Source organism: Chelmon rostratus, chromosome 10 (assembly GCF_017976325.1).
Source record: "Chelmon rostratus isolate fCheRos1 chromosome 10, fCheRos1.pri, whole genome shotgun sequence".
Taxonomy (NCBI): domain Eukaryota; kingdom Metazoa; phylum Chordata; class Actinopteri; order Chaetodontiformes; family Chaetodontidae; genus Chelmon; species Chelmon rostratus.
The window spans coordinates 6,400,584-6,419,842 of record NC_055667.1 but is presented as its reverse complement, the minus strand read 5'-3'; the positions used below and the strand labels follow the sequence as shown (position 1 = coordinate 6,419,842).

The following is a 19,259-nucleotide window of genomic DNA, read 5'->3' as shown; positions in this document are numbered from 1 at the left end:
TACCCGAGTAACCGGTGATTGTTTACATTGGTCTAGTGGGTTTGCTTACTTGCAGCGTGACAGACTATGGCTGATTTCAAAGGGCTAAACTGTCCCTCAGTGTGGGGGTTTGCCGTTTGTCGTGGGCCCTGCAGTTGGACTACGAGGCTGAGTGCACATGGTAGATGAAGGATAGGCTGAGTAGTTTTGCATGAAGTCTGGCTGTCCATGTGCGTGACGCTGGAGCTGCAGGTAAAACCCTTTGTTTCTAAATGTAGCTACAATAAAGTCATAGTTCAGCACCTGTCTTCTATAGCAAAACACCACGTTTATTTGGATGTGGCGCATTTTCTTTGTGACAGTTTTTCTTATTTCTGTGTGATATGTGATATTACATTTAGGTTCGTTTTGTTTAGGTTTGTTCTGATGGTGGCACTACAGGAAAGGTGATGGGCTCATTAAATTGCAGTGGGACGGTGAAAATCATAGCAGTCTGCCTGTTCGATTGTGAGATTTTGACAAAAGGTCAGGGGGTCATTGAAATCTTCCTCTGAATAGCATTAATATCCATGCCAGTTTACATGGCAGGCTGGCCTTTAGTCAATCTTTTTTCCTGTGAATTAACTGACAGTTTGACTGATTTGCTTTATTTAGGCCTCGTCATTAGAGGGGCAGAAATAACGTGTGACCATCTGCTTTGAATTCATAATAATCAACAAGCGTAATGGTCTACAGTCACGCCTGTGGCTCTGTGAGGCTGCACAGTGGTGCTTTGAGTCAAATGCTAACATTAGCATTCAAACATGCTCACAATATTAACATGCTGATGATGCAGCACAGTTGAGGATTGTGGCATTGTCATGAGCTTTTCAGGCATTTTTTATTAAAAAATGTACCAAAGCTTTTGAGACATTTTGTACCAATTAGCCTAAATAAGTGAGAACTATGGCACGTGATGGCACCAGAGGACAGTCAGGGAATCACCAAAGTCAATAGGATTGATCCTGCTGCAACCATGAATGCCTTTTCAAAAGTTCATTCCATCCCATCGAACAAAGTGGAACATCCCTAAAGCCACGATGTTAGCTCATGAAAATAATCTCATGTGACCAAACTCAACATGTACAGTACTATTAATGAAAGGTTCACCTGTCCTGTCATGCTGGAACATTTCTAGCGATCTGCAGGAGCACGAGGTCATGTCTGAGTGCTGGGTGGAGCCCTGCGGTGCCGCCCAGGCAGAGGAGACCAGACTGCAGAAGCAACAAGAGGAAGAGGCAGAGAAGGAGGGAATGGAGGTTCCCTGTGGGGACACCCAGCCTTCAGGAAACCTGAGGCAAGAGGAGGAGCCCGGAGGAGAACGGCCTCCGTCACCTGACCATAGTGGCATGCAGGAAGTGACATCAGAAGGTGGACTGGAGCAGGTCCGGAGGGTGGAGACGCAGACTCAGGAAAGGAGAGAGAGGTTTTCCCATATGACTGTCAAGCAGGACAGCTGGGACAGAGGGTCAGGTGTGTGGAGGGAAAAGTGAGACTAAGTGTGACGCCGTTTGTGGTTCTTTCCGTATTTTGATCCATCAAAGACACGTCCCGTTCAGAATCATCCTTTTATTGTCTTTGTGTTAATCGATATGAAGAGTAACTGGACATCCCTGTAATCATTAACATGATTTGCATGTACATATGAGTACATGGATGATTCCTGTGTGTCTCTTTGTGTAAAAGTGTCAGGTGGCTGCCTGGTGCAGCGATGCCTCCGGAGGTCCTTTCCCAGGGGCTCGTCGACCTGCTCCCACCCAGGCAGGGACAGGCAGCGGCAGGCTGAGGACCCCCGGGGGCCTGGGCCTTTCTACTTCTTTGGAGGAGCCAATGGGGCTGAAATGTAAGCAGAGAAATATGAATGAAGGACTCTAGCAGTATCAATAATGATTTTAGGTATTTCAAAAATGTGATCACATGTGATGGTTTGTTGCCTCTTTGTGACTTTTCCTTTAGAGTGAGCAGGTACTGTGAGAGCAGGGGATGGAAGAGGATTTACAACAAGCACAGGGAGGATTTCAAACTCAAGTGGTGCGAGACCAAATCACCAGCCAACTACTGTCACTTCAGAGAAGGTTCAGCAGTTCATATATTAATCATCACCATTGGTGCCGAAGAAACGAAAGAAGACTGCACACCTATATTTAAAAAAAATAACTGATGTTTCATGCCTTGTTTTCTGCTTGCATTTTTTGTTTTTTGCCATTCACAGAAAGAAACCTCAAAATCCTCTTGTGTTGTTCTCAGGTGAACAGTTGGTGTACCAGATTCCCAACAACAAGGTCCTCACCACGAAGATCGGCCTCCTCAGCAGCCTGCGGGAGTACGAGCGAGTCAGCAGCAAAGTGAAGCACGGCGGAGGACTGAGGTGAGGCGGACAGCTGTATCCCTGCTCGCTTTGTCTGCCGTTCACTTCTTATCCAGACAGGTTGTGTGTATTAAACGCATAGAGATAAAACTGTCTGTTTCCGTTACATAATTTATAGCGTTTCACTAATCTCCTAGCAACCATCTGGTACCCCATCATGTAGGTTCAATAGAGGCCTGGCTCAGCAAATATTGATTGAAAGACATATCAGCCTGTGATATTATTTATTACAGGCTCCCATCTGAATCATGAACATGGCACTGAACATTATGTGTGTTAATTATATAAACTTTATCAGTGGATGATTTTTACAGTAAATTTATACAGTTGATTCATTCGCCTGATTCATTTAACGCTGGAATTGTCTGGTGAAGAGAAATAAGTTTTCAATCTCAAAGAATTTCTTTGATGGAATAAAGATGCTCAAAATTCAGACCAACCATTTAACCACAGAGTACAGTCTGGCAGTAAGCGCCTGTGAAAGCACATCATGCACACGTACCAGGACAAACATATCAGATGACCAGTTTATTATCCACACGGCTCCCACATACAGGGTAAGAAGGTTTCTTTGAAAATAAAAAAATGAACACTTGACAATGTATGTTTAAACAGGGTCGACATTAAAAGCAAACTTGATGGTCACTGCAGTGGATTATCAAACACATGGAAAACATGGCTGTCTGAAAGATAGCAGTGGAGAGTGCTCGGCACAGTGGTGGCTTTGTGGTTTAAACATAAACAAGCGATTTTGATTTTCACATTTTGATTTTTTTTTTTGCTTCCGCCTTGTTGTGTCGTTCTTCACAGGAGGCTGAAGATGGAAGAGTTCATTCCCACTACCTTCCGCATGGATGTGAGGGAAGAGAGGGAGGCTTTCTTTGCCCAGCAGGAGGGTAAGATGCCCCAGACGTCTCACCTGCAGTCACCTCTATCACATCAGTATCCTGACGCAGCAGTGACATTCAGTCCAACAATGAAAAGAAAGAGAAAAGTTTGTGCTTGGCAGTCTTAGGACAACAGTTGCCTGGGTGATTGTTTAATCAAGGGGTTGAGGACGTTGGAAAATAATGCACTTCACCTCCCATAAGGCCCTGATAAAATCACCAGGGGAACATGCTGTTGCCATAGAGACGAGTCAGCAGAGGGCAGGGGTGAGGCACAAACATGAGCATCTGGATGTCGAGCTGCTGCAGCACTGAACGGGGCTGATTACATTTAATGTTAAATATGACATAAAAAAGAGATTTTCCCTCATTTGAAGGACTGGAGATGAAACAATCCTCTGGTTTCTGTGTTGTTTGTATTAATACAGACACACAGCCTCATGATAGGTGGTGTACAGGTCATGACAAACATGGTTATCACTGAGTCAACAGGAGAAAGACACAGACAGCTGCTTTAGATCTCTGATGGTAAAAATCTCTCTGTAAACGCTGCTTAAAGTAAAAGTCCTCATTGAACAGTAGAATAACCCCATCAAAGTGTTACTATTATTTCATAGGATTGTTTTACTGATGCATAACAGTGCAAGCAACATTTTAATCTTGTAGCTGGTCGATGGAGAGGATCATTTTAACTAATGTATATACGGTTGGGCAGTTTGATTGACAACAATGCATCATATTTTGTAACCTGATCATATGCTTTGAATGTTTGTGCTCAAATGAACTAGTTATCACAGCTTTATAGCAGAGTAGTAGAAAGTAGCAGGAAATGGAAGCACTCAAGTACAGGTTGCATAGAATTTCATGCAGTACTTGAGTAAATGCACTCAAAGTAATAACCGTGCTGGAAGTACTCATGTCACTTGCAGCATAAAATGAGATCACGGCACCTCAGAAAATGATGGACTGTTATCACCAGTAACTAGCAAATCAACCTGAAATCTGGACTTTAACTTTTAATAATAATCATAATTTTTAGATTCATCGAATCCAATAAAGTGGTGGAAAATGCGTATGGTGCACTAGAGATTGAAGTGATTTCCCAGTGACACAGCACTCATCTATAAGACTAAACACAATCTAGAGGCAATATAGAACAGGACACCACAGAAAACACAGGCCAGTGCAGACCTGCTCTGAACCTTTCATACCCGTACATGTCATAGGTTGGCTGATTGATCTGATTTAACTTTACGACTGTTGCCAGGCGTGAGCAACAAGGAGACTCATATGTGGATCTGTAAGCCGACGGGTCTGAACCAGGGCAGAGGGATCTTTCTGCTGAAGGGCGGGGAGGACGTAGCTGCCCTCCGACTGAAGCTGCAGCACATGGACGACAGCCGGGCCAGCAGGATGATGCACCAGCGCCAGCCTCAGGCTCGCATTGTCCAGCAGTGGGTCAACATGCACAGTGATTGGGGTTATTAAAAGGAGTCACATGTCACATGCATCATGTCTGGCCCTTAAAGGTTACATTTGTTTGAGGCTTTCAGTATGTTTGAAACCATTACAAATCTCCATAACAGCAGTTTTATCTGGGTAATTGTCTATTGTACTTCAGCTTCTTCTTGTTGACAAATGACACTTTCCATAGAAACACTGATGTTGGCTTTGTCTTGAAGGCAAACTGATATTCTGCCCTCAGCTACATCCAGAGTCCGCTGCTCCTCAAGGGGAAAAAGTTCGACGTACGCTCGTACCTTCTGATCGCCTGCACCGCACCGTACATGGTCTTCTTTCGCCACGGATATGTGCGGCTGACGTGCGACCTCTACGACCCCAGCTCCAACAACCTCTCCGCTCACCTGACCAATCAGGTATGCCTTAATACTGTACAGACTCCAGCCAACTGGAAGGTCAAAGGTTAAGGTCCAGTGTGTAGGATTCAGGGGGATCTGTTGGCAAAAATGTAATATAATATTCATAGCTACGTCTTCATTATTGAATAATCACCTGAAAATAAGAATTGTTGTGTTGAATGCTTTATATCCGCAGCTGGAGCAGGTCCTCTTTCACAGAGGGTTGCATTGCTACAGTAGCACCAAACAGGCAAACCAGATGCTGAGACGAACACACAAGCACCTTTTTCATAGTGGTCAGTGAGGGAAGGGCATTCATTTGGTTGCAATCTGCAGCCTCGCCACCAGATGCCACTAAATCCTACACTGTGGACCTTTAAAGGATAGGCTGGCAAAGTTCAAGTCTGTCTTAAAATGACAGTCAGGTATATACATGCATTGAAACAGGGTTTTCTCTGAAATCGTGAACTTATCTTTTAATCCAAAAACTCCCACACAGGTTTTTTTTTCTGTGGTTCTGTGGTCAACATCTCCATGATACATCCTATGAAAATAGATTAGGAAATGAGTCATGCCGGTGACATGTTGCCCTGACTTCCTGTCACAATCAGTCCATTAACAAATACCCAGGCTACAGCACTGTTCTGTTACATAGACTGCTGCATCCACTCTGTAAGAAGGAACGTTACCGCAGGTCCTTCATACTCCTGTTCAACATGTAGCACTGGGTCCATATTCATACTGTCTTTGCACTGATGTGAGATTTATCATACACAAATTACCTTGTGCAATATTACGTTTTCACTCTCCTTAAGTACTCAACATATGCATACATACTGGTACTCTACTGTGACACATATATATTCATTATTCATTACTGTGGAGTAGTGTAAATGCTGTACTTATTTTATCTGTACCCACCATGGGCAGTTTCTATTCATGTGCAATTTCTGCTAAAACTGTGAAATTCTCTACATTTTTTGGCAGTATATTTTTCTGGCAATATTTTTTATAGTTCTATAGTTCTACATATTTCTTATAGTTAATAATAATAAAAGTAATAGCTTTATTTGTATAGCCCTTTTCATACAAAAGGAAATGTAGCATAAAATGCTTCAATCAAAGACAAAATAAATAAATTCAATTCAATTAAATTCAATTTTATTAATATAGTGCCAAATCACAACCAGAGTTGTCTCAGGACACTTTACATATAGAGCAAGTACAGACCAAACTCTCTCTTTACAGAAACCCAATAATTCCTTCCCAATTCCCATAAATAAAATAAAAATAAAGAAGAAACACACACCCACCCACACCCACTCACAGGAGCACACAAACTCACACCATCACCACTCCCGTTACATCTTGATGAACTAAGTATTGAGGAAACATAGGAGATAAATGTTAAAACAATAAAAACAAATAAAACTGAACAAATTAATTATATATATAAAATAGAATGAAATAAATAAAATAAGATAAAGTACCTAAAATGGATTAAATTAAAAATTTAGATAAAGGCCAGACTATGGGTCTTAAGTTTGCTTTTAAAACTTCTTCTTCTTTGTATAAAATGTACATATATATATAGTCAGCTTTTATTTTGTATTTTGTATTTCTCTGTTCTGTTGTTTTTTTCCTACTGCTATTGCCCGCTGCCTGTAACACCTGAATTTCCCCAGCTGGGGATTAATAAAGTCTTATCTTAGACATATAACAGTGTTAATTACCTGCATGGAAAAACTAAACAATTCCCGCTTGTTTGATTCAGTCCTTTTTATTCTGTGCAGACATAATTGCAACCACAGAGTAGTCAAAATGCTGTTAATCACCAGAATGCTACGCTTACTGTTCTGATATACTATCATACTGCAGTATTTTGCCTAGAGGTTGTTGATTCATTCACCGGCTTGAGGCTCAGTCACAGATTTTGATACTCTTTGTTTGACTGTCAGTGGAGAACACTTCATGTGCTTATCAACTGTTTAACCTGTTCAGGCCTAATATTCACCATGTAAACTCCCATTTACTCATATTGACAAAGGCAAAATCATTTATGATAATACTGAAGAGATACTGGCATCCCATCCATCTTTACAGTACTTGTCCTCATTATTTCCAGAGAGGTAGAATAGATGAAGTATTAGCTGTGGCAATAACTGTCTCTCTGTTTCATGTGTCTCTGGTCCCCCTGCTGTCCGTCTCCAGTACATGCAGAAGAAGAACCCTCTGTACAGCCGGCTGAAAGAGGACACTGTGTGGTCCATGGAGAGCTTCAACACATACGTCAACGACAGGTTTCGGGTTGCCAAGGGTCTGCCCAGGGACTGGGTGCTGGGCGCCTTTGCAGTGAGTGCTGCTGTGTGTCCTCACAGGGACCAATTACCATTATAATGATGGTTGTTGAAGCTTGCAGCTAATTGAGATTGTGGTTAGGCTTCGATGATCTCACCCCTGTCTGAGGATGCATCATATTATTACTGAAACGGAATATCACATGTGCTGTTTGGTGGCTGTTTCTATCCACAGTCCCTCACAGTGCAGAAATAAACACATTTTAATCATTTATGTCATTGGTTACACATGTGACAGTGAAACCTCGAACCCTGATCTTGCCACACATTGAAGTATATACAGCTAGCACCAATTGGTTTAACAGAAACCTGCTATCGTACCACAAACGTATATACCAAAGTTGAAAAAACTTGAAACTTAGAAAAAGAATCCACTCAAAACTGTCTTTTTTCCCATCTCGTTTACTACAGCTGGGTAACGTCCTCTGTGACTCTGCGTATTTTGTTTAGTGCTGCAAGCCATCACGTTTTCAACAGATGTCCTCCATTATGCACTGCCGTCGCATTGCATTATGGAAAGTGTAGGATTTAGTGTCTCAGATTAGGGACTAGAAGTTATTTTCCGTCTTTAAAACTGTCTCTCACGTTTCCCCAAACTTTATAGAAGTGCAATACTAATCTGCTTGAATGTGCTGGACGTTTCTTCACAGTGTAACGCTGCTACTTCTGGTCCTGAAATGACTTCAAACATACTTCTCTGTCAGGTCATGTGTTAGCTGGTAAAATACTGTGCTTACTGAGATACAGTCACAAGCTTTAAGCTGCACCAAGCAATATTTTTATTCACTCGACTTTTCGCTTCTTATAACTAAACTGTTTTAGTTTTTTTTTAGTCCACAAATTAGCCTCTCATCAGCCTTATTTCAGCTGCAGCAGCAGGTGGATGTTTGCAGCCAAAAAGCTCTGATGCACACAACCAGTCCAGCTGCAAACAGCAGACAGACAGTTTGCTATATTCACCAGGTGGCCTCCGAGTTAACGATAATAGTGCTCCGTGTCTGCTGGATGTGTCACTAGGCAGTTTTTTGCTAACACATTTGCGATCACAACTTTATATGGTAATAATGTTGTGCTTAAACCTCGTTCTGCTGGCTCCAAGGCGCCAAATATAAAAATCTATGCAGCTAAATTGCTTCAACAAGTCAGTCATGAGTAAAGAAATGATCAAATTATTTAAAAACAGCAGACACATAAATAATGTCTTTGTCTTAAAGAAATTCTGCCATGCATTCTGAGATATTGTTGCTAAGCGCTGCAGACCTCCGACATGGCTGGAGACAGTGTGAAGCCTGATGAACGATGGATTGTCTGACTGGTTGTTTTTTTCCTCTCCATGCATCAGAAACGCATGCAGCGGATCACGACACAGTGTTTCTTCGCAGTCAAGTCCAAGCTAGTCTGCCGGCTGGGCTTCTTTGACTTGATTGGCTGCGACTTCATGGTTGACGAGGACTTCGGGGTGGGTGAGACGGTGCTGAATGTCCAAGCGGCGGTCAGCGTTAAAGGTGCATGTTTTTTGGACTGTTCGTGACATCTTGTGCTCCTAATAGGTGTGGCTGCTGGAGATGAACTGTAATCCAGCTCTCCATACGAACTGTGAGGTGCTGAAGGAGGTCATACCGAGCACTGTCGTGGAGACGCTGGGTGAGCTCATGTTGCTTTTTACAGTAAATTCAGTGCTCGGACAAAAACTTTCACACATGATTTCAGCGTGTGCATGGTACAGTCGTAGTTCCCTTTCTGAATGTGTTATTTCGCAGGCTGATTTGTGTGATACCGCCCAACATGTTTTTATCTGCTGTCACTCGTTCATTCTCTTCTCTAGATTTAACTCTGGAGATCTTCAACAAGTGTCGCCTCAGGCGGAGGATTCTTCCTCTGGCCAGTCAGAGGGAGTTTGTGCTGCTGTACAGTGGAGTTTATCCTCCTGATTCGGTGCTGGCCTGCAGCAAGAGCAACACGAACAGTGAATGCGACCAGAGAAGCACCAAAGAGACTGAACCCAGAAGATGTAAGTCAGGAACGGATGGCAAAACTGCGTCCCCAGCATCCTCTGATAGTTCTGTGAATGTCTCAGCGACCAGTGAAGGAAGGGGTGGCTCAAAATCCTGCCACCGTCCCGCTACCTCCGCCCCCACCTCAACTCTCCATCAAAGCTCTCCGTTAGTGCAGACTGTCAGGAATAAGACCTCCAGGCCTCGGGTCGAACTCAAGCTGAGCAAATGTACTCTGCGTCATCATTTGAAGGCTGCGGATGACGCGCAGGGCTCTGAGGCTCGGCAGAAGACGAGGATCATCATGTTGCTGTCTTCATCAGCGCTGGGCGAGGGGATGTCGTCACCGCTCGCCCCTCATGCTGCGCCTCGTGTGTGTGGGAGCGAACAGAGAGGAGAGGACCCCGGTGAGGAGGAGCTCAGAGAAGGCATAAAGAGCTGAGTTTATGAGACTAAAGAGGAACTGTGACACATTATATGCGAACAGCTGGGGTCTAAAGAGCTTTATCTCAAAAAAGATCCACACTTTGGACATGCGGCGCTGTTTCAGAAATGTGATGTGACAATAAAGAATCTATCTGAATAATGATAAATGGGTTTGTCTTACTGTTGGTTTGTAAGGAATATGTCCTCCAATTTCAATTTAAAAACAGGTTTTTCCTTCCCATAACAGGAGACTCTTTTACTGTAATCAAAGCACAAATCAGCAGCGGTGGCAAATGGAAAATAAATCCATCAGTCATCACACATCAGTTCACGGAAACGAGAGCAGCTCCTGCCCTGCGGAGAGCCAGAAACACTCAGACATGATTGTGTACAAACCCTCCCACCATCTTACTGTAATTCTAACCAGGAAGATCAACACAGGCCTCCACTCTACAGTTGTTGTGGCTTGCTGTTTTGACTGCAGCCCTTTACCTCTCTGTTTCATAACTCATAATTATCTCACTTGCCGATCCATACTCAGGCTGGGTGCGTGTAAACACAGGCGGGCCTTGGTCCCATCTTTCCCAACCGGATGCTTGCTTCATCCACATGCTTCTCAAAAAAGGAGGCTGAGAGCATCAGAGAGCCCAACTTATCTACAGGAAGAGGTGTAAGATCTGCCGGAGCTGCTGTTTTTTTCTATCTAGCAAACGGTAAGCTTGTCTTTTGAGTGACAATAGAGCCAGTTTTTATTCGTCATGCTGAGGCGTCAGCAGGTTCCCAGTGTGAGTTGACGGTGTTAAAAAAAAAACCAAACTGAGGAAGCTGCTCAGTTCTCTGCAAACAGCCAACTGACAGGAAGGAAGGAACAACTACGACGCTGCGAACCTGACGAAAAACTTGCCACTCTAATCTTCAATTCCTCTTTGACACCTTTTGTTTTTGAAGTTCGATGGAAATTTGCTTTGCATACTGACAAGGAGAAACTAGAGCTTGGCGGCAACTCCCCTCCCTCCCTCCAGCACACAATATCCTCTTTAGGACCCAAGCAACCCCCGTTTTTTCACGTTGTCTCATTGGTTTTAGTGTGGCACACACACACACACACACAGTGGGGACGACTGTCTGGGCAGATGGTGCTCAGTGTGTGGACTAGGAGCTGAGGGACAGACTCCTCATCCGTCATGGGATGCTGCAGTGTGACCCAGAGGCATACTGGAGTGGACGAGGTGGGCCCCGATGAGATCGAGCTGCTGGAACTCTCTGGAGACAATCTAGGGTAAGACAAGCTCACAGTTTGAAGCTAAGAAATGAAATGGAAAAGTCCTGGAGGGGAATTCACGCAGTGATGAGTGTACTAGGATCCAGAAATGACAGAGGAAATAAGAGCTACAGGGATGGCAGCAGTGTGTCAGCCTTAATGTGAATTAAGTAAACTTTACTGTGCTTATCTCCAGAGCTTTAGAGCGAGCGTCTTTTTGGTGTGTTTACATGTGGTTTTGTGTAACAGTGAGTTCTGGTGGTGGAAGCGACATTCTGTGAAGTGAAAAGAACACTTTTTTTCAGCCTCTGTGGTTTTGTTTGGCATGTCGTGCATCACGCTCTGGAGCTGAAAATGTAAAACACAAGAGGAGGCAGGCTCCAGCGCAGCCCTTTTCAGAGCTGCAGTGTCATAATAATGCCATTTCGAGGATGTACATACGATGTGTGCAACATAATGTGCTTTTACATAGAAAAAGAAAAGGTTCAATTAGAAACTATTTAAACCATGTAATGAAAACACCTGCAGAACAACAGATTACATCCATATGAATTCCATCCATCAGCACCCAGCAGAACAACAAGACAGGAGAACTAATTGGCTCCTATTTACTCAACATGAACTTGGGAACCTGGTGATGCTGCACTGATGTGATTAACAGATTACTATAAGACAATGGCTGAAGCATGGAGGGGTTTAATACAGAGCCAGGGCGGGACAAATCCCGCTCGTTCTAAGGCTGCGGGATTAGCAGAGGCTAATCACAACGGTAGCTACCAGCCTTCGTGTGTGTCTGTTTGATAATTACTACTTCATGCTTCACAGGCCACTCTTGTCTACAAGACACTACTTCATGCTTCACAGGCCACGCTTGTCTACAAGACACACACTCGCATATAGACGCACATCTGATGCAGCAGGTGTGTCTGCTGTGTGTAATGAGACGCACACACAAACTCAGAGCTGTGTCCGAATTGCACACATAGTGATTGTTACATACATATATTAAAACTATTTGTTATAATACTTTCTTACTGATTCTGACTGTGCGGATGTATAAGAAATTAATTCACTCATGATAACAGGAAATTACACTTAATGTGCGCCAATCCACGTCGTTCAAATGGTGAATGTAGAATAGGGACTGCATACTCCACAAAGAGAAAGCAAATTATATTTCCAACGATTTAATGTCCTTGAACCTGCCACCACCATCCACACATCACTTTATTTATTCCATGTTATTATAGGCCCAAGGATACAGCATTCAGCAAGAAAATACACACCAAACAGCACGAAACAACGAATATTCCTTAAAACTCAACGACAAGCACCAGATCATTCACAACTAGTTCTTGTTCTTCCTGTTGTTCTTATTTTACACCTTATTGTTCCTGTTGTTCTTATTTGCACCTCCATTTGTTGTTTGCACCCTGTTTATTTCGGCTATTTGTGATGGGTTTGATTTTAGCAAATATAAAGAAAGGGTCAAAAGTTCACACATTTAATTTCTCAAGAAAATGGCAGTGGTGGAATCCCATTGGCTTCCTTTATAACATTTTGAGACTATTGCTACAGGTACATCTATCATCGAAAGCTGCTTAAAATTAGCATTCGGTACATACTAATGTATAAAAAAGCTCATGTCTGTGATGGACAAAGGCTGCAAAATATGATGGTAAAGGGTGAGCAGGTGGGTCTGTCTCTGCTGTGATGACTGTAATCTGATTATGTCTGGCTGCTGCTGGGCTGCAGGAGGGTCAAGACAAGTCATTTAAATTGCGATATGTCCTAGGAGTCTTAGGCTCACCAGGGCTTCAGCCAGTCCAAGCATGCACCATTAGGAAACAAACCGGAGCCAGTCTGCCTGACTCACATGTCTCTGGTCTGCAGGACAGAACCAAACAGAGCAGGCACTGTAGCATCCATGCTACACAGAAAACACAAGAAAAGTAACCCACATCCGTGCTACAATGAGGCCACCTGGCTAACCACTGGGCTGCTGTGCCCTCAGCATTAACTGCTGCTGCATGACAACGCTGTCCCATGAAATGTGAGAACATGTGTCTTTATTCAGGGTGTGGAGTCTGGGAGAGACCAGGCTTCAGCTGTCAGTGAGGAACAGCAGCGATGAGCAGCAGCCACCGCCACCATCCCGCTACCCTTCAATACGCCACCTGGAACAAGAGGTCACTATGTGTGTGTGTGAGGCCTTTGACAGTGACAAAGACACGGGCAGGAACTTCACGATGCACTTTTCACAGTAAACACACAGTGTCCGGCTCACTGCGGGCAAACACTTCAACACTGTGAGCTCAAGCAGAGCGTGGTGAGATGAGCCTCACATGAATATCAACAGTTTCCACTCGCTGCTGTTATTTGTGTTGAGGCCAGACACACTGTAAACACACTGTATGAATTTCCATGACAAGCGTGAGAGATTCTGCATTCCCTGGTTGGAGTGATTCAAACTTTACGGGAAACAAAGGAGGGGGGAAACACTGCCACACAAACTGGACTTTTCATACTTCTTTCCACTTGAATGTGAAATTGTCTAAATACGAAACATATAAACTCCCACAGAATAATTAATTGCCCTTGTCCATGAATTGTGCAACATTTTGCTCAGGCAACAAAGACCAGAATCTTGCAACAGTGAATCAAACTCCAGCATGCTGAGTAATGCATGACTCATCACTCTATAAATACGGGTGGGAGCAGTGATATGGGAGAGCATGTGTTTAAGAAAAACCAACATACCCTATGTGGGATCCTTACAGCAGCATACAAGGTTTATGACCACCGAAGATATGGGTTGATGCAGCTTTGTGCCTGCAGGTGGTGCTATGGGGCAGGAGCAGAGACGAGTTGCACCACAGGATTTACTCCCAGCAGCCAATCAGGGACTGGGAGGGCCAACCTCCCCACATGTATGGGGAGATCATCCACTCCTCCCTGGTGTCTCTCTACAACAGCTACACACAGGTAACATGGCACCACAGGTGGGAGTCAGCAGGGACTCGGCAGGTGTGGCTCCATCAATTAATCATCCAGAAGGGGCATTTTCTGAAATTCACCTTAAGGATGATTTGAAATCATTTTCCAGCAGTTTATTTTTATTCCACTTAGTTCCCCAAACTAATTAAAAGACTGACTTCTGTCTGCTTAGCCACATATTTTATTGGAGACACAGCCTCTGATCAAACTGTCTGAGAACTGAACACAATGAATCAATGAGCCCACAGATCTTTAGTCAGCAGTCAGTGCTGCATCACGCGTGTTTATGTGGTGTTCAGCCTTTGCCATTTATCTTCGTTTGTCCCCACAGGGCACCAGCGAACACTTCCTGGTGTTGTTCTCTTTCCACCTGCTGATCCTCTCCCTGGACCACCCTCGACAAGACTTCATCTACGAGGTTTCCTTTGTGCTTTTTACTTTAAAACGACAATCGCTGAGAAATGTCAAATAGTGGTTGTGAGATGATACATTTCAGAAGAGTTCACATTGACTTGATCCTGAACATGGACACAGGACACAAAAACATATTCAAGAATAGTTTGAATGAATTTATTCTTGCATAGCGTCTTTTGTGAACTACTGGTTCAGCCATATGATATCTGCACCAATCAATATTTCTATAATAAGAACAGATCAAATGACTATTTGTCATGTGAAAGGTGTCACTGTAGAGATGAGCCCACAGAGCATTATTTCTCAACTCTGCGGTTTCCCTCAACTCTAAAGAGCTTTTTTGGTCGGCCAAGTTCTCATTTTTCATTTGCAGCAGCAACATGCAGCTGTTTTTATATTAATCAGCACATGTTTGACCAAGTGTAACATGTAGCAGGCCCATGTAGACATGACATGAACAGACTGTCGCAGGGCATGTCCTGATATTGCAGAATAATGATGACCAGTGTCGATCTTGGTTGTTGTTGGGGAGCTCCTGAAAAATAATGTGTTTGGAGGAAGCTGAAGCACAATGACAGACATGATTTTTTCCTGAGCTTCGTCTTGTCTTATCTCGCAGGGCATCCTTCCCCTGTCTGGACTTTCCTTGCGAGCCGTCTCCCTGGACCCCGACACGTCACATTCGCCACACATGTTCGAGATCAGCAGTGAGTCAGTGGAGACGACATTAAAGTTCAGCTAAGACATGACAACACATGAAGCAGTGAGCGTGATTTATGTTGTTTCGTCTGTCATTAAGGTCCAGTGATGGACTCCAAGGTCTTCATCTGTTCCAGTGCTGCAGAGTTACAGAAATGGATGCAACACCTAGAGGACCGGAGATACAAGTCTATGGCTCAACCCATGAGTCCCTCCCACTGCGCCCTCTCCTATCTAGTAATGACTAACTGCTGTATATCTGGTTACAACTGTAAATGAAAAAGCAGTGCGGTGAAGTTATAATTAGTAAATTGATCACAATTTCTTCCCTAGTTACCCTGTGATGAGCACTGGAAAAGAGAAGAACTGAAAAACTACTTGCTACAGGCTCCGATATGGCAGTGGGAGGGCTCGCCAATACAGCACATGGGCCAGCCGGGATGCATATCTATGGTCCACATCATCAACACACAGAGACAGGTAATAAATAATGTGTCACACTGTATCAATAATCTGCACGTCAGTCTTTGCCAGGTGTGTAATTCTATTCTTATTTTTTATATCATAAAAAATATATGAGAAATTATATATGAGAAAATATTTCTGTGTTAAGTCGACAAAACTGTCTTTTGGTGAGACAGATGGGCAACCAAAATTTCGAGATTATGGCGTGATGTCACCAAAGGCTTGTTTTAATATCTCAAAATGAATATTGTATATTGACAACAATAGAGGTGTCGCAGTGTCACGTGGAGAAAAAAAGAGTTAAGGAATTAGTCATTTGAGTGCACAAATTAGTGCTATTAAATACTGAATTCATATGCATTCAATTATTATGACTAATGTAGAATGTTGTCTGACAGGCAAAGTCTGTGGTATATCCATGAATCTCAAAATGAAAAGAAAACTGCAGTAAATCGGACAGCAGATTAAGATTTGATTGTCCATTCCATGACGTGTTTCACTGTTTGGTATATGTGCAGCTAACTGATATCAGCCTGAGCTGGAGAGGGTTTCTGCTCTCCAAATGACCCAGGTAAACACAGCTGACTAATAAGCACCAATCAAATCACTGGAGAGGAATAATTACTCAGTTGTCAGCGTGATTTTTCCTTTTTTAAAACTCAGGTCATCTCTGGCCCTCCACACCTATCACAAAACGTCAGATAAACTCCTTTTTTTCAGAGTATGTGAAAATCAAGACCACATTTCCCACATGTTGCAACAAGATTGTATTATAATAACCTTCCGAAGCGGACACTCAACTGGCTTTGTTGCACCAGTTTGGAACATTATCTTTTGTGCCATTCAACACTTTGAGGTGTCGTGTTAGAATGTGACCTGCTGGCACACAGTGTGGCGTGCACTGCATGTGGCTCATTCATCAACAGAAACTGTGCCAGTGTCTCAAAGTAACATGGAAATTGTTGATGTACAGTATGTTAAATGATAATTCCGATTTATTACAACTTGGGTCTTGGGTCATTTGGCCATTTTTTCTATTGACTTTGATAACACTGTACTCACCAAGGTTAGTGCTGAACATTCAGGACATGGCCAGTTAGACGATCAGACAGTTAGCCAGTAGTTAGCAGCTGCAGTTAATTAGTTAGCTAAGACACAAGTTGTAATAACAGAAATGGGATTATGTTCCATAGTGTGTGTCAGTAGGATATTATAGAGAACTTTCTCGCAATATTTTGTCTGTGGTATTATTTGTATTGGACAGCTAACAACAGTAACCGTGACTTTGTTGGCTTTGTTCTCGCAGGGACTCCAAGAAAGACTGATGGTTCTCTTCCCTCAAGACGTCCTGCTACTGTCAGTCGACAACAAGCGTCTGAATATAAGATATGAGGTAGTGTAAAATGACTCTATGGGAAAAATCCATAATAATACCCCCTCAACCACTGTGGCTTAACTACGTGTCCCGGTAATCTTTCCACAGTGCTTGTTCTTTTGACACATGACATACAGCACGGGTGGAACGTTTAGTAACTCACACCTGCCGCCCACAACATCCCTCAGTGCATGTCAGTCAGTAGCTAAAATGAGCTTCTTGTATAATTGTGGTTCATTTTATGATTTTAAGGTAAAGGTCTGCCATACTTACATGATTTCGTCCTCTTCTGCTCCATCTGTAACAGGGCAGGTTGCCCCGACACAGCGTCAAAGCAGTGGAGAGGTCAGCCCTGCCTGGACGGCTGGAGTTCGAGCTGATAGGTATACTGTCCAAACATGCGACATCAACACTGTTTTAGCTGAACGTAGCATTGGATTGGCACAGTAGCACAGTCATTTATGATCACTGTTGTGTTTTAGGTGAGCTGGTGGAACCACTGCTGATCTCTTGTAGCTGTCAGGAGGATTACTGGAACTGGATCTTTCAGTTACAACAGGTTAGACTGTGCTGTCTGACATCTTTAAAAAACTAAGAAAATGGTGGCGGTAAAAAGCAAAGTAGAGTTTAGGTGAGATGTTAAATTAAAAAATATAAAGCTTCAAAGTTTAAAAAATGAATCAACTCATTTAATTTACAGGGAGCATAAACCCGAGCGGAGGCCCAGCTCACAAGTCTAAAAAGACTTGTCTGTTGATCTTAAAGAAAAAAGTCATGTATCGCTTTAGTAACATCTACTGCACCAGCCATTAGAAGGAAGTGCTGCAGTGTAATCACCAAACAGGTGTTTTGCATGTTTTAGCCCGCTGGTTTGTCCCTGAGCTGTGAGCACAGCATCAGTGGGTTATATGCTGTGAGTAAGTCAGGGTTTGTGATTTTGCCTCCTCAGATTATGGTCAGCAGACCAAACAATACTTAATAGTATTAAGTCCATGGGTGCAAACACAATCCAATGAAAAGGGAGCAGAATTCAGAAATCCAAAAAACAAGCAAGGCCATTTTCAGCAAACAAGTTCTAATAAAAACTTAATGTATGCAACCTGTCCCGTACCAAGTGACAGACAAAGTTAGCATTTAGCTGGTGGACAGACTGGAGCATTTAGCAGCTAAAGAACCAGATATTTTCTGCAGGAGCTGGTGTAGACCAAAACAGAGCCAAAAGGAGAGTGAGTACTGGACTTCAATTCATCACGCCACATAAATGCTAATGCTAAATCCTCCAAAATACAGCTGTGCATGAGTAAGTGAATAGAACTGAAAAGGTGCAAGAACGCCAACATTGTGTGTACAGTTTGTTTTTGCTGCCCCCAAGTGGCAAAAAAATCTTAATGCTTTAAGATTTAAGAGAATGCAACTTTCCTATTCCAGTTTGGCATGAAATCAACTAGTACAAACTTGTTTTGGATCCATACTCCATGCTCCATGGTCCTGTCATGGTTTTTTTTTTTTTTTTTTTTTTGATTCTGGGGAAAAAAAAAGGTTTATGAAGTTATGAAGTTTATGAAGATTTTCTGTTTGATCTGCAGCCAGACAGAAGCAGCAGCCACGTTACTGCGAGTCACGCTGCGCCTCCGATCATGCCAAAGCTGCACAGGAGCAGGAAGGAGTCCCAGGAGCCGATGATAACAAGTAACCAGTGTCACATCAATGGACGCAGCTGACTCTCACTGAAATAACACATCTAAGTTAACATGTAGATAGTATGTACATATTACTTTTATGTCTAATTTTGCCACAAAATACAGCAGCGGGGAGGTTCTGACGTGCTCTCACCCTGACTTTGAAACATTTGGGTGATTTTGTCACTCGGAGGAACTGAGAAGATACTTATAGTTCTCTTTCATGTGGGGACAAACAGAAACAAGGTCATGACCCAGTTTAAGCTCCGACCACAGCTGAAGAAGTGTTTGATGTAGAGGCTGTAGCGCTGCAAAGATTGCCAAAGAGCACAGAGCAGAGGAAACTGTACATATTTAGCTTTGATGTTTTTACCATAAAATACACAATGTTTGACTTTTTCAACAATAAACTGTTTCAAAAGTCTGAAGAGTCATTTATTCAGCACAGCATAGAGTGGAA

The 19,259-nt window shown here is 43.0% G+C and overlaps 2 protein-coding genes across 2 annotated transcripts; both read left to right on the top strand.

Annotated features, from left to right (window-relative positions):
- The first annotated feature begins 371 nt into the window (after positions 1-371).
- ttll10 (tubulin tyrosine ligase-like family, member 10) lies at positions 372-10,060 on the top strand. Its single transcript, XM_041946070.1, has 11 exons — positions 372-1,491; positions 1,705-1,861; positions 1,975-2,093; positions 2,266-2,386; positions 3,197-3,282; positions 4,541-4,727; positions 4,979-5,150; positions 7,344-7,484; positions 8,832-8,948; positions 9,040-9,133; positions 9,315-10,060. Exons 1-11 carry the CDS (start codon positions 1,116-1,118, stop codon positions 9,923-9,925), a joined length of 2,181 nt encoding a protein of 726 aa, XP_041802004.1. The 5' UTR covers positions 372-1,115; the 3' UTR covers positions 9,926-10,060.
- Positions 10,061-10,413: 353 nt separating this feature from the next.
- On the top strand, positions 10,414-19,214 carry LOC121612963 (pleckstrin homology domain-containing family N member 1). The gene is made up of 11 exons (XM_041946161.1): positions 10,414-11,188; positions 13,248-13,359; positions 14,009-14,155; positions 14,499-14,585; positions 15,201-15,288; positions 15,381-15,517; positions 15,614-15,760; positions 17,052-17,138; positions 17,428-17,503; positions 17,603-17,679; positions 18,707-19,214. Exons 1-11 carry the CDS (start codon positions 11,094-11,096, stop codon positions 18,839-18,841), a joined length of 1,188 nt encoding a protein of 395 aa, XP_041802095.1. The 5' UTR covers positions 10,414-11,093; the 3' UTR covers positions 18,842-19,214.
- The last annotated feature ends 45 nt before the right edge of the window (positions 19,215-19,259 follow it).

What these genes read in the sequence shown, in the direction of transcription:
- ttll10 (XM_041946070.1), top strand. Translation starts at nt 1,116, where the DNA reads ATGAAAGGTTCACCTGTCCTGTCATGCTGGAACATTTCTAGCGATCTG. An exon ending in CTACTGTCACTTCAGAGAAG is followed by an intron (nt 2,094 to 2,265) that starts GTTCAGCAGTTC and finishes TGTTGTTCTCAG; the next exon opens with GTGAACAGTTGGTGTACCAG. An exon ending in CCGCTCACCTGACCAATCAG is followed by an intron (nt 5,151 to 7,343) that starts GTATGCCTTAAT and finishes GTCCGTCTCCAG; the next exon opens with TACATGCAGAAGAAGAACCC.
- LOC121612963 (XM_041946161.1), top strand. Translation starts at nt 11,094, where the DNA reads ATGGGATGCTGCAGTGTGACCCAGAGGCATACTGGAGTGGACGAGGTG. An exon ending in CTCTCTGGAGACAATCTAGG is followed by an intron (nt 11,189 to 13,247) that starts GTAAGACAAGCT and finishes GTCTTTATTCAG; the next exon opens with GGTGTGGAGTCTGGGAGAGA. An exon ending in GACAAGACTTCATCTACGAG is followed by an intron (nt 14,586 to 15,200) that starts GTTTCCTTTGTG and finishes CTTATCTCGCAG; the next exon opens with GGCATCCTTCCCCTGTCTGG.